Source organism: Porcisia hertigi, chromosome 36, assembly GCF_017918235.1.
Source record: "Porcisia hertigi strain C119 chromosome 36, whole genome shotgun sequence".
NCBI lineage: Eukaryota > Euglenozoa > Kinetoplastea > Trypanosomatida > Trypanosomatidae > Porcisia > Porcisia hertigi.
Window position 1 is genome coordinate 2,221,937 of NC_090595.1, and position 14,030 is coordinate 2,235,966.

At 52.7% G+C, this 14,030-nt stretch overlaps 5 protein-coding genes across 5 annotated transcripts; all 5 read right to left on the minus strand.

The window, feature by feature from the left end:
• Positions 1-1,351: 1,351 nt before the first annotated feature.
• Positions 1,352-2,476, minus strand: JKF63_00554 (uncharacterized protein; the record flags this gene model as incomplete). Its single annotated transcript, XM_067896605.1, has 1 exon — positions 1,352-2,476. The coding sequence occupies one exon, from the start codon at positions 2,474-2,476 to the stop codon at positions 1,352-1,354; it is 1,125 nt and encodes a 374-aa protein (XP_067752762.1).
• Positions 2,477-3,867: 1,391 nt separating this feature from the next.
• JKF63_00555 (uncharacterized protein) lies at positions 3,868-4,131 on the minus strand (the record flags this gene model as incomplete). Its single annotated transcript, XM_067896606.1, has 1 exon — positions 3,868-4,131. The coding sequence occupies one exon, from the start codon at positions 4,129-4,131 to the stop codon at positions 3,868-3,870; it is 264 nt and encodes an 87-aa protein (XP_067752763.1).
• Positions 4,132-6,213: 2,082 nt separating this feature from the next.
• On the minus strand, positions 6,214-6,648 carry JKF63_00556 (uncharacterized protein; the record flags this gene model as incomplete). Its single annotated transcript, XM_067896607.1, has 1 exon — positions 6,214-6,648. One exon carries the CDS (start codon positions 6,646-6,648, stop codon positions 6,214-6,216), a length of 435 nt encoding a protein of 144 aa, XP_067752764.1.
• Positions 6,649-8,115: 1,467 nt separating this feature from the next.
• JKF63_00557 (uncharacterized protein) lies at positions 8,116-8,568 on the minus strand (the record flags this gene model as incomplete). The annotated part of the gene is made up of 1 exon (XM_067896608.1): positions 8,116-8,568. One exon carries the CDS (start codon positions 8,566-8,568, stop codon positions 8,116-8,118), a length of 453 nt encoding a protein of 150 aa, XP_067752765.1.
• Positions 8,569-12,159: 3,591 nt separating this feature from the next.
• Positions 12,160-12,990, minus strand: JKF63_00558 (uncharacterized protein; the record flags this gene model as incomplete). Its single annotated transcript, XM_067896609.1, has 1 exon — positions 12,160-12,990. One exon carries the CDS (start codon positions 12,988-12,990, stop codon positions 12,160-12,162), a length of 831 nt encoding a protein of 276 aa, XP_067752766.1.
• Between the last annotated feature and the right edge of the window lie 1,040 nt (positions 12,991-14,030).

Here is a 14,030-nt window from a genome sequence, read left to right on the forward strand (position 1 = left end):
GCCACACTGACGATGTGTGGGAGAGTGCGTGGAATAAGAGGGGTCAAAGATGCAACCCGCAAGTGTGGTCACAGAAGGAACCTCAACTATGATGCATCAAGCACACCGTGGTGCTCCTGCTCCCCTGTTACACATTTGTCACTAATCGGCCTCACCACCACATATCATAAAATGAAGATGTGACTGAAAATGTGGGGGACCCAAGGGTGCAACACACCACCCATACACACACACACACGCACACACACACACAGGAAGAGAGCAGCGGTTTCTCTCTCTGCATATCATATGATCTCAAGTCTGCATGTTAGTCCCTCCCTTTGCCTGTGCAGGTGTGTGCGTGTTTGTGAGTAGGTGTTTTGGTTCGTGTTTTTTTTTGCTACTTAGATGCTCGGATTTTCGTCTTTATACCTTTTCAAAAAAGTTGTCGGGGATCACAGGGAATGTGAAACGCTTCGAGTGATGTACATCATTTAATGTGTGTGTGTGTGTGTGCGCTTGCGTACCGACTGACCGCAATCGCACGGAGAGTTGGGGGGAGAAAAGGGGGGAGAAAAAAATAATAACACACACAACATACTCAATGATAGAAAGGTGGAAGGAAAGAAGGGAAGAGACCCATCATAAATGAGATGAGATGTGGTGAGAAGAAAGAAGACCGAGCAGGGGCCGAGGGGGAGAGGGGAGAGAGAGACCGCATCAAAAACGAAAAACAAGCGACCGGTTGTGATCCCACAGGGAAAAAAAAAGTACGCGTCGCGCAACGCACCATGAGAAGATGTGGATGTGCGCTGACCTTACACACAGAAGAGCAAAGACATCGGGGGAAGGGGGGGGGGGGCGGCCAGGTAGCAGAGGGAAGCTGCCAAGACAACTGCTTCAGCGCAGGTAAGAAAAGAAAAATCATCTCAAGAAACCTCCATGGTCGGCGTCTTCTGTTCGTAGTGTCTTCGACGCCGTCACTTGCCCTCATCCATACACCACTCTTTGTCTGCCCTTATAAACTCCCCGCGGGATCAGCGGAGTCACGACAGAAACTGGTATAGGTGTATATATATATATACACGTTTTAGTCGTGAAAGTTGTACTTACAAGGCATGAACACCGCCACGTAAGTGTAGTGCACGGCTGAACACGAAATCGAACCCGCGCAACAAAACGAAAATGTACATGGCAAGCACGGTCTGTATGTGTATATGTGTTTCTTTGGGGGAGAGGGGAGGGAGGGGGGGGGGAGAGGGGAGTAAAATAAATATGCAACACGTCATCACAAAAAAAAAAAGGGGGAGTTCACCGCCATCTTCACCTCTCATGTTCGCCTCTTTTTTTTTCCTATTCTCCACGGGCCCCTCTATCCGAAACGCACAAAACGGAGCACGAGGTAAGAAAAGGCTTCAAAGCTGAGTTTCCCATCTTTCGCTAGCCGCTCGCCGTCCTGTTTGAGCGTCGCGTACTCTGTGGAGACGCCAAAGTCGCGCTCTAGGGACTCCATGTAGTGCATAAACTCATCGAGGTTCAGGGCACCACGCCCCGTCACATCCAGCTCCTCGAACCACTCACGCAGTTCGTCCTCCGTGATGGGGAAGCTGGAGACGTTCCACACTCTCTTCACACCGCCTGGCAACGGTGCTGTCGCTCCCGACGACGGCGACGGCGGCGGCGTCCTCGCTGTGTAGGCAGGAAAGCTCATTGCAAGACGCACGGCCTGGTAGGCGTTGTTGCGGTATGGAGCGGCCAGCGTGGTTGACGATGCGTGAGACGGGGGAGGATTTCCATCGCTCACAGACATCACCGCCGCATCTTTGCTGCTCTCGGCCTGCATCTCGGCGCTCAGGGATGTGGCCTCGATCGTCTGGCTTTCCTGATTGAATGGCTCTGCTTTCTCCTCGACAGGATCCTCGAAGGAAACAGATTGGCGTACAGTACCAGCACTTCCATTGGGTACTGCGGGGACGCTCGTAGTGGGGTCATGCGTCGCACGCTTACTCGGCTTTACAGAATGGCTGTTCATGTTCTGGTGCAACTTTTCGTACAGCGTCATCTTCCTCACATGGATCGCCTGACCAGCGTCTTCAAAGACCCCCCGAGAGTAGAGAAGATCCTCCAACGTGCACGGCGGCGTCGCCTCCGTCGGCGCCTCATCGCTGTTTGACCAGTTGGAGGCAGCTTTGTCCGATATTAGGCGCTGCACGTACGCAGGGTCACGTGCCTGGACCGCCCGCAGACGTGGGGTGGTGTAGCGTATCCATGTTTCACCGGCTTTGCGCCGCGCCAGCGCAGCTGCTGATTGCTCATGGTTGTACCGCTCGAGCTCCTGCATAAAGGCATCTTGCTCCACGGGTAAAAGTACCTCGTAGTGGCTCAACAGCATCGTGACACGCTCTTTACTGGCCGCATCCAGGCAATCGTAGAGGCGTGCATGGGATTCGGCTGCAGCACGGGGGGCTGAACCGACTGCATCGATAGCGACACTCATCTTCCCCTTCTCTCGCTCTGTGTGCACGAGACGCTGTTACACAATCGATCTCCCACTGACGACGACTATCCCAAAAAAAAAAAAGAACGAGGCTGAGTTGGAGAAGAGAACGAAACCAAGAGCGAACACAGAGCCCAAAGATACAGCAAACACCGGATATGTGAAGGTGTGCGTGTATTCCTCGATCACAAAAGAATGAGAACCACAAATGAGCGCTGCACGTGTAATGACACAGCAAAAGACACAGAAACCGAGCAGCAGAAAGGGTCAAGTGGAGGAAGAGGAAGAGGGAGGGGGGAGGGAGAAAGGGGGGTCGTACGGTGTCAAAACGCAGCATTAACATCCGCGGTGACGCACCTTCTCCCCCGCGACTGCCACTAAAACAAGGGCAGTGAACGCGAACCCGCGCAGACGCGTGGGGGAGTGAAAGTGGGTCGGAGAGGCCGGTGGGAAGACGCACGCTCACCTAGGCGACAGCAGTGCAATCACCATCCACCCCTGTCAGTCACAGTTTGTTGTCGCATCGCTTTGTTGGCCTCTACAGGGGCCACAAAATAGAAATCTTCCGCGACCACATCCAAACAGAACGGTTAATGGAAGTCACGCTAGCATTATAGAAGCGCGAGGAGAGAGAGGATAAGCGGGGCGGGCAGCAGTAGCAGCAGCCCACAACGGACACACTGTGGCGCACGCACCTGCAAAGAAAGAAAACGCAAACACAGGGGCGCAGCAGGGATCAACAGAGAAGAGCCTATCGCGGGAAGGATGCCACACAAGTGTGTAAGCGTGTGTGTGTGTGCCACTCCGCGAGTCGACCAGGTGGAGAAGAAGGGAGGGAGGGGGAAGGAAGGAAGGAAGGAAGGAAGGAAAAAGCCGAGAAACCAAAAAACAGAGGCTTCGTGAGAATACTTTAAATGTATCGATGTAAATGTTCATGTATATATATAAACATATATATATACATATATGTATATGCAAATATGTATTTTAGTGTGTGGGCGTGTGTACATGTATATACATGTACTTGCGTCTGTGTATATGTTCAGAGGAAGAGGTCGTGACATCGAGTGGCAACGGAAAAAAAAAACAGTGAACGGCAAAAATATGTTTTGAAATATATCGAATGATGACAGCGGTAGTTGTGCAGTCAGAAGCAGGACGAAGGGAAGCCTTGTGGAGTGCAAAAACAGCAAGCCCCAGCAGCCAGTGCGCGACATGAAACCGGAAGGCACCCGCTGGGAAGCGGCGGGGGTGTGACGCGGAGACTCGGGGGGCAGAAACGGGGAACGGGCGCAACCAGAAACACTGCAGACGTGTCCCAGGCCTCAGTTCTCGCAGAGTCTGACCGCGTGTCGGGATGTCTGTACCTGCGGCTAAAGCGCACAGGGGCTTTATTTGGCATCACTCCACGGAAACTGCAAGCCCTCGGGATCCTCCGCAAACTCGTGGCGCCCGCGCGTCGGCACGACAGCCCCCGTGTCGGCATTCAAACCAATCAACATCGGGATCGACTCAACCCCGAAAAGCTCATTCAGCGCATCCACAACGCTTTGATTGGCGAACGGGATCGCGCACCACGGCATCGTCGCGTAGTGGCCCTCGATCGCCTGTTCTTTCTCGTCCCACAAGTATAACCTCGAGGCCTTTCTTGCCATGGTACTTCTGGTAGAAAGCCGCCGACTTGGGCGTGATGACACGTCATGGTGGGCACCAACTCGCTGAAAAATATTTAAAAAATCTTCCCAAAGAGGGAGCTCACATCCACTATGGAGTCCTGCCTCTGTAGCCTTTTCACGTCATTCAAATGTTTGTCGAGAGCAGCCATGGGTGTGCGAGGGGGTTAGGGAGTTCAGTTTGGTGCTAGCTGGGGGGGGGGGGGGGGGGGGGGGTATGACAGGCCTGCGTGTGTGCTCATTGATAGGCATCGGGGGTGGTTCGGAAGCTATGGAAGTGGCCGCCTGTGTGTTGAGATCGTCCCCTGTGGATAGGAAAGAGCGGCGAACTGAAGGCAGTCGTGAAGATGCACACGCACCACGGGGAAAAAAAAAGGTTGTGGATGGATGCAAATCGAAATGAGAGGGTATGAAGGGCAACATTGGGAAATAATGACGAGGCAGAGCCGTGCGAATGTGACAATAGCGCACCTCCAAGGCATTCGACCCGCGCTCCAACAACAAAAAAAAACGAGTAAAACAGAGTTCACACCCTCCCTTTTGCGGTGACGACCCGCCCCCCATCACCCATGCGGGGAAGGGGGATCTCTGTGGGAACACCCCTAATGACGATGCACGGTTGGAGCAATGCATCAGGGCACCGCCACCCCTCCTCCCTCCCCCCCCCACCCACCCACCCACTAGCCCCCATCATTTGCCTCTTGAGGAGGAGGAGCGGTACAAAAGGAGTAATTTGTGAGTTCACAGAGAAAGCGATGGCTGACGCTTAGCGGGGGAGGGGGAAGGACGGAAAGGAGGCCCCCTCCCCACACACTCAATAGGAGTGTTCAATAATAATAATAATGTCGGAGTAACAGGTCCACCCCCCTCCCTCCCCACTTGTTCCGCGTGTCTACGCACGAGTTAGAAGAGCGATTGTTCGCATCCCTTTTTTTTTCTTGTTTTTCCCTCTCCCCACCCCCTGCATGCACCTCAGCCCATTCACCTTCCTTTGAAAACAAGAACAATCAGCTCCTCTGTCCTCATGAAAAAACAAAACGCCTTCTTTACCCTCCTCCCCTTCTGTTTGCCCAGAAAAAGTGAGACATGTCTCTCGTGTGAGCTCGCACTATTATTTTTCTTTTTTTTCTTCGCTGCTTGGGTTTTTTTCCGGTGCCCTTTGGCTTTTCGTTCAGGTGTCAAGTAGTGCAGGTCTCCGCCCGCCGCTCGTCGCCTTGTCGTTGTTTCTTTAGCCGGGCATCCGCGGTCGGGAAAGGTGGAAAAAGGGGGTCGTGGTGACGTTTCAAGGAAAAATGAAACAAAGACGACGACGCAAAGCTCCATTGGAATAAACGGAAAAAAAAAGTAGAGACGACGAGCGGGTAACGGGCACTTTGACATGCATACACATACAGACATACACTCATAAACACACACAGGCGCCCATGCTCGAAAGAGAAAAAAGAGTAGGCGAGCATGGCAACTGTGAAGGGTTTTACTGTTCTTCTGTGGAAATCTCTACGTGTAAATCATAGAAAAAAACTCACCTCTCTGTCAGAGGCCCTCCTTGATGTATACATACATATACATATGTATACATGTATATATATATATATATGTGTGTATGTGCGTGTATGTGTGCGATTGTGTATACCGTATGCATACTACGAACATCATCTACGATTTCTTCACCTGCATCCTTGTTTCCCCTTTCTCTCCCGTCTGTGCTAGCCAAGGTATGGAGTTGTCGACTACACAAAAAAAAAAAGAAGAGGGGAGAGAGCGAGAGAAGGAGAGAAAAGAAGAGAAGGAGAGAGGGAGAGGTAAAGAAAGTGAAATACAGGGGGCGACGGTGAGAGGAGCGTACAGGAAGTGCGAACATCGGACTCCAGAAAGAAAATCAAATACGCTGAAAAGCACACACGACTATAAAAAAAAAGAATCAGCATAGAAATAAAAGAAACAAAAGGAATGAAGGTGGAAGAGGCACGTCATGAGGGAAGGGAATGGGTGGTGGGAAAGGGGAAGGCGGATGCCTGCGCAAAACCCACACATGAGCACATTATCTACAGCCCTCTGTCACGTTTAGTCCGACCACGGAAACTGGGTGCCCTCAGGATCTGTCGTCACTGCATGGCGCCCGCGCGTCGACACGACAGCACCCGTGTCGGCATTCAAACCAATCAATGTCGGGATCGACTCAACCTTGAACTCCTTCGTGAGCGCCTCAACGATGTTTTTCTGGGCGAACGGGATCGTGCACCAGGGCATCTTCTTGTAGTAATTTTTGTATTCCTCTTCATCCTCGTCCCATGAGGCGAAAATCACCTCGAAGTCCTTCGCCTCGTGGTGCTTCTGGTAGAAATTCACCAGCTGGGGTGTAAAGCCACGGCACGGCGGGCACCAACTCGCCGAGAAATAAATGAACACAATTTTACCGGAGAGGGAGTTCACATCCACCTCGGCGTCCTGCTTCTGGAGCTTCGTAAGACCGAGAAGATGCTTGCTGAGACCGGACATTTTGTTGTGCGGGTGGTGCGAAGGGAGGGGAGGGGAGGGGAGGGGAGCGAAGGGTGGGTTGTGAGGAAAGAAAGGGGGTAGCGTAGGGATAAGAATTCAATACGAAAAGAAAAACGTTTGTCTGTAAACCGTGAGGAGGGGATCGTGATGAAGGCGTCAGTAAACGTGTGAATATGTATGACGTTATTGGCGTATGAAAGATGGGAGAAAAGGGGGGGGGGAAAGAAAGGGCGGAGAGTGGGGAAGGGGGAATAGAACGCATGACGAGGAGCGAAAATACAGAGAGGTGGAAGAGCGAGAGGAGGGGAGAGTAGGAAAACCGTGACTTGCTTCAAACCAAACAAATACTTCACAAATACTCGGCACCGTATTCCCCCCTCCCACTCCCCCCTTCCCTCTCTCGACTGTGTTCAAGATGGAAATTGAAGAGGGGGAGGAGGGGGGAAGGAGGGGGGAAGGTCTGAGCCCCACTCACTCCCCCCGCTCCTCCCCCACACCCTCTTTTCCCCACACCCAGCCGGGAAAACAGTAACACGCAGGCATGATATGGGGGGAGGCGTGCTGTTCGGTACACAGAAAAACGATGAATAAGCATCGTGCAAAGCGTACACCTTTTACCTACGCCCCCCTCTCCCTACACAAGAGCGCTGAAGTAAGGAGAAACTCGTGTGTGTGTGAGAGAGAGAGGAAGCACGTCACTGCGGGCCGTGCCCTCTGCTCTGCACACCTCTGATGTCTCATCAAAAAAAAAAATTGCGTCACAGGAACTTCATCATTTGCACTTGATTCTCTCCTGTGCTCACACACGGCGCTCTCCCCACCACCCTTCTTTGTTTCCATGGTGTCAAGGATAAGCGGCCCAGAACACACTCGCTGACAACAACAGCAACAAAAAAAAATGCCGCGTGAGAGCGAACAGTGAGCTTGTTTTCTGTAATAATACGTGAAGGTTTGATAACGAACGGCAAGGGGGGGGGGGTACGTCCGGAGGCCAACTCTTAGCAGACGTTTAAAAAAAAAGGAAGGGAGGGGGACAGACCTCAGGAAGAAAAAATATGTCACTCCAGGTGTTCGGGTCTGTGTCTGTATGCCGATACAAAAGGCCATAAAAGTGATCATCACGCTCAGTACACGAAATCGTGAGAGCTGACCAAAAACGGTGAGGAAAATTGCGGGAAGAGATGGTGGAGAGGGGGGGAGCGCTAGCGGTCGCACGTAGCTCTCTGGACCCGAGATATCAAGTAGGTGCCAAAAGAAATGAGAGAAGCAGCATCTAGGTGAGAGCATTATCTGGAAGACAGGACGAGGAGGAGGAGGAGGGGGGAGCGCATACCTGAAAAGGAGCGCACCATCATCATAACGACGGATTCGGCGGTAGCACGTCCCCTTCTCTCTCACTTTTCACCCTTTTCTCCAACATGGGCGCCGATGACCCACCCACCCCCCCTTCTGACACGTGACCCCCCTCTAACTCTTCTCAGGTACGTTGGGCCACGGAAACTCCTTCCCCTCGGGGTCCTTCACGACCATGTTGCGCGCCTGCGTCGTAATGATCTTGCCTGTGTCGGCGTTCACGCCGATAAGCGTCGGTATGGACTGCACCTTGAATCCTGATGTGAGGAACTCCATACCTTTGCGATCATCAAAGGGCAGCGCGATCCAAGGCATCTTCGCGTAATACTCCTTGAAGTCCTCAGCCGCCTCATCCCATGACACGAGCATCACCTCGAACTTCTTCTGTTCTGCGTGCGCCTTGTAGAAGTCAACGAGCTGCGGCGTGAAGCCACGGCATGGCGGGCACCAACTCGCTGAAAAGTAGAAGAAGAGGGTCTTCCCCGCCAACGTTGGCAATGTGATGTCTGTCGCTGATCCCTTGAGGAAGCTGGTGGTGTAAGGAAAGAAGCTCTTCAAGCCCGACATGGGAGTGAAGATGCCGGGGCAGCGGCGGCGAGGAGCACAAAGAGAGAGAGAGTGAACAGCAAGAGGGAGCTAAGACGCAGGGAGTTGAGACAGGAGGAGGAAGAAGACGTGAGAAGAGAGATCTAGGGGGAAGGGAGAAGTAGAAGGCGCGTCCGTGTCAACCAGACGGAAATGGGGGGTGAGGAGAGGAGGATATCTTCTTGTCATGGCGGAAGAGAAGCACGCGTGTTGAGCCCAGGCGGCGGTCCGGCGATGGAGGTGCTGTAACATGCCTTTACGCATCGGTGTATGAGTGTGTATTTTTGTACAACGGAGAGAAGGGGGAGATGTTTCACGGAAAAAAAGAGGATGTGAAAAGGAGAATATCAAATAGCTGCAGGGGGGGAGATGACCGTGTGCAGCGCTTGGAGAAGTGCTGAACAGGCGTCTGTGTCGATGACTATTCTACTGGGGAGGGGGGGAGGGTAGTGTCTGCAGACATGCAAAATGAGAGGAATACGGCACCGAACCCCGTGTATACATTGTCGTCAAAAGGGGGAGGAAGGGATGGCCAAGGCAACAAATATCACAAACACACACACACACACAAGTAAACAACGACGTGGGGGAGGGAAGGAGGAGGGGGGGGGGGCAAACAGAAAGCAGAAAAAATAAAGATAACCACATCATCGTGACCACGGCGGGTCGTCACGGGAACGAAGCACATGGGCACGCACAGCCCATCGGCCATCCTTGAAGTCCTTGCGGCAATAGACATACTCACAGCAATTTTTTAGACTATATATATATGGAGGTTTAGATAGCCAGCTTAGAGCATACCTGCATATACTAGAATGTACAACTCCCCCAGAGCGAAGCTGCCCCGCCGTGCATGCGCGTGCCAGCGCGCTGGTAGACAACTCCAAGGACACAGACCCTCCTCTCAAGAGGACTACCTTTTGTTGCGGTGTGGACAAATTCCTGTGTGTCTGGGTGTGCGTGTGAATTGGCAAGCATGTGGGCGCGCACAAAAAAAGTCAAGTGTCCATCACAGACACATCAGTCGACATGGTAGCTAGTTTCTTGCCGGCGCCTCCTCTCTCTCTCTCCCCCCCCACCATCACGCACATATACACACACCAAGAAGCCTCTTCTGGCTGTGTGCACGCCTAAAGACACACTCCCACACGTACATACACGGAGCAAGGGTGAGTGAGGGCTATAACAAAAAAAAAAACATCTCAGTGTGAGTAAAGACAGAGGTGAACACAAAAACAATACAAGATGAAAAAAGAGAAAAAAAAAAGATCGCGGTTTACGGAGTTTTTCTGCGGTTTTTGACCAAAACAAAAAAGACACGGGAACACTGTGGATGGAACAGTCGGCAAGGAGCACACACAAGCGCGCAGGGCTCTCTCAAAGAGAAATACACGGCACAGATGGAGAGAGAGGAGCACAAGGCAGCGATGCGAGGGGGGGGGGGAGGAGAGAAGAGGAGAGAGAGAGAGACACGCGCAGGCAACGCACTCGAACAGAAAACACATAAAAAAAACAAAAACAACATCTGTGACGTGCACGAGATGAACGCGACCAAGACGAATCGCACGAATAAATGAATTTAAAAAAATGAACCGTGGAGATATCGAAAAGGATAGAGAAGTGGAGGGGGAGATAAGGCCAAAATACTACACTTGATGACACCAAAGTAGAAAAGTAATCGCCCACTTGGAGATGCAAACACACCGAGGCGGCGGTGACCATTCACCGCTGCATCAGTAGCAGGTAGACACCCGCAACACAAACACGGGTGTGCCGGCGGGCAGCGGTGCAAAAGTTGCACTTTTCTGCTCTCGTTGCCGATATCGAGTCCTCTACGTACTCGCGCACACACACACACACACATGCGCACATTCGCAGAGGATATCCTCATGCCTCATTAGGCTCTCCTCCCCTCCAATGACCACTAGAGAAATGTGTCCATCTTCTCCCTACCCTCCTCCTGCTACCTTACGGGCTCCACCTGTTTATAGAGCTGCAAATTCTTGGGTAGCTCGTCATCAGGCCTGGCCAGCGCGTGCTACGTTGCGGGGGTTGGACCAGAAGAGGGGTAGAGAAGGACGGGAAGGACAAAGAGCAGCCACAGGGAGGATAATAAAAGTCAGGAGAGAAGGGGGCAGGAATGAGTATCCAGATGCTTCAAGTGCACTAAAGGGGGGGAAGGGGGGGCGGAGAGCACTGAGGACAGGGAAAGGACAAAGCCAGGAGTATAGGCCCCCCGGAACACGCACCAATGCATTTGCCTTCAGGCAAGATGGAATGCTGAAAGACTCAAGGGCACACAGAAGCGAAAAGACATTCCTCTAACGCCCACAATGGCAGAACCACTGCGCCGCGAAAAAAACAATGGCGAGCAACACAACAACACAAATCGAGAGGAGTTGACATCCATGTAGGAGAAAAGTCGAGTGCGCTCGCGCCCTGGGGCACCATGTGCATACACACACACAGACCTGCAGGAAGAAAGAAAGCAAGTAAAAGTGGGGAAAAAGGGGGCGAAGGTGGGGCAAGTCCGCACACAATAAGTTTGCACCGCCCCCCCCCCCCCCCCCCAGTGGCACCTCTGTTCATGAGCAAAAAAAAGATGTGACTGTGTGTCTGGATGGATGGATGAAGGGGAGAGGGGGGGGGTATCGTCTTTGTTGTGTTTCTGCGCCGGCTTCACACCTCTTCAACGAGTCCACACATGCGCACACACTATTTTTTACTTGAGGCAGCGCACCGGCCACCTACGCGGACCTTTCGGTGAAAGCCTGCGACAAGCCGAACAAACATATGTGTTTTTTCCTTTTCTTTGAGTGTGTTCATCATGACCAAACCCTTAATGAGCCCAACGCCACACACTGAACTCCTCAGCCTTCCTCTCTCCCTCATTCCCCCGGTATGGCTACCGGCTTATCGCGCCATGTGCAAAGCACTTGTAGACACGTGCCAATACAATGAGCCATCAGTCTTATGAACACCAGGGCCCTATCTCTAACCCTGCCCATCAACACACCAACCCTTCCTTGCTTTGCACGTCGCCTTAAAGCCTCGCTCATAGAGTCGGCCCACCACCTGAGGTAGCCCTCGAGACAACTGGGGCTTACCCCACCCCCCAACCAAGCAATTGAAGCCAGTGAGAACCAGAGGTGTAACCGGTTCGAGTAGCGATATATATATATATATATATATGTTTTGTGCAGTGGACTGTACAACCCTGCTCAACGTCACCGGTGCCCCCCCCTCCCTCCCCCGGTGCAGAGTCATTCAGGACCTGACACACGAGACCAATTCGCGGCAAATCGCCTTGCAATTTACCTGGTCGTAGGTACCTTGACTCCTCCCCCCGCCCCCAACACATGACATCACCATTTGCGAGGCAGTGTGTTCGCGGCGATGTAAAGTGAAGGGAAGAGGGGGGGGGGGGGCGAGTGAGAAGGAAAAATGATTCCCCAGTGGTCTCCCCGCCCCCGTCCCTGTTGACAGCGGGCTCACTGATAACCTCACTTCGGAACCGGTGCAACGGCCATGACACGTCCCCGCGCTAGCGTCACACTGAAGCGACACACATCTCTACCAATAGAACCAAAAGTAATAGTAGATAGCGCACAGAATAAAAAGTAAAAGAGCAACGAATTCTCGCCAGCCATCGGTGCGCCCGCGCATGTCGCCCTCAGCGAAGCGCCACGGAAACCGGCTAGCGTCTGGGTCACGCATGACCATCATCTTGCCCTCCCTCGTCACCATGCAGCTGGTGTCTACGGCAACCACCACCACCTTCGGTATTGAGACGACAGAGTAGGCTTGTGATAAAAAGCGAGCTACCTCTTGTTCTTTGAAGGGCAACGCTAGCCAATTGCCGTGTCCGCTAGCCTTGGGGATGCGGGGGCCGAGATCCCCGCTCACCTCTGTGGATACTTTTTCTGAAGTCCCGCTGAAGGAGGGTGCTTGAGTATGCTTCAACTTGCCCTCGTCAGTGAAGCCCGAATCAGTGGCTATCTTTTCGCCCTGATAAAAATTTGAAATATCACAACTCAGAGGGCAGCTCTCCTCAGGTGCCTCGCCCAAAGAAACCGGCGGGTGCGAAAACGGCGGCACCGGTGCCGGGCGGCGTACGTAGTTACTGCTGCGATTCTGGAAAAAATCCATCATGCGCCCCTCCTCACGGTCTGACGACACGAACAGGACTTCGAACCCGTATCGGTCTCTGTGGGCATCGTAGAAGTCCGCAAGAAGCGGTGTGAAGCGCTGGCACGGCGGACACCAGTGAGCGGAGAAGTAAATGAGAACATACTTCTTCCCTTTGAAGGCCTCCGATGCGGCTACGGTGGTGCCGTCCTGCCGCAGCACCTCCAACCCGGGAAACTGCGACAGGAATGGGAGGTCCTTGTGGCAGAACACCATCCTGAGCCAACGACGCTGTTTATTCCTCAGACAGAGAAGGAGTGGTGTCAGCACCGCAAGCAAGTCGACCACGTCAACGCCTGGGGGGCAGCGGAAGCGCAGCTGCAACGAGACTGAGAAGGGACTAAACAAGTACAAATGTGTCTGCTGAGTAGAATAGTTGTGCGAGCCTGTGCTCAGTAGACTGCGCGCCTAATGATGTGCCGCAACTCTGTCGCTACCCCCCCCCCGCCACTGCGGTCCTCCAGTCTGCACGTAGCGGATGATACGGCAGTGTCGATTGAAGAAGGATCTCGCACGCACCTCGCGCGCTAAAAACGGGTGGAAAGGATGATGAAAGACGGAGGGTTGACGTTGAGTGCCCGTCCAGCCAGAAGAACAAATAAAGCAAGAGCTGAGCGGCTAAAAGGGAGAGACCACACGCCAGCGGGAACCAGAGAGAGAAAGGGGGAGCACCTGCGAAAAGGTGAGCGCTATATAAAAGAAAATGAGAGAGGGGGAGGGGGAGCGACTGAAAAAAAGCAAGGAAAAAAAAGAAATGGCGGGAAGAGGAGTGGCGAAGATATTCCTGGTAACACACACACACACACACACGCACACGCCAAAGGCGCGGGTGGAGCCCAGGAACGAAAGAGGGGGAAAAAAGTGTACACACGAAATAGAAATAAGAGGTGCAGCAGCAGCCAAGTAGGGAAAATAAATGAATTGGCTAATACAATTGGGAAAAAAAACAGCGTGTGCACGCGTGTAGGTCGGCGACAAATGGAGGGAGGGGCCTCAAAGGTGGGGAGCGACGACGACAAGAAAAAAAAAGCAGCAGCAGCAACGAAGAGAGTAGAAGTGATTTGCAAGATCAGTGAGTCCAATCGCCAAAGGGACAAAGTGCGGTAACACAAAAGATGTGAGAAGCGGGAAAAAAGTGAGATTCAAATACACCAGAAGAAATAATGGAGATGATAATCCAACAATGGAGAGACACACACACCCACCCCTTCCCCTTGGGAACGACTCTACACCGATGTCCCTTCACTTCTCTCTGT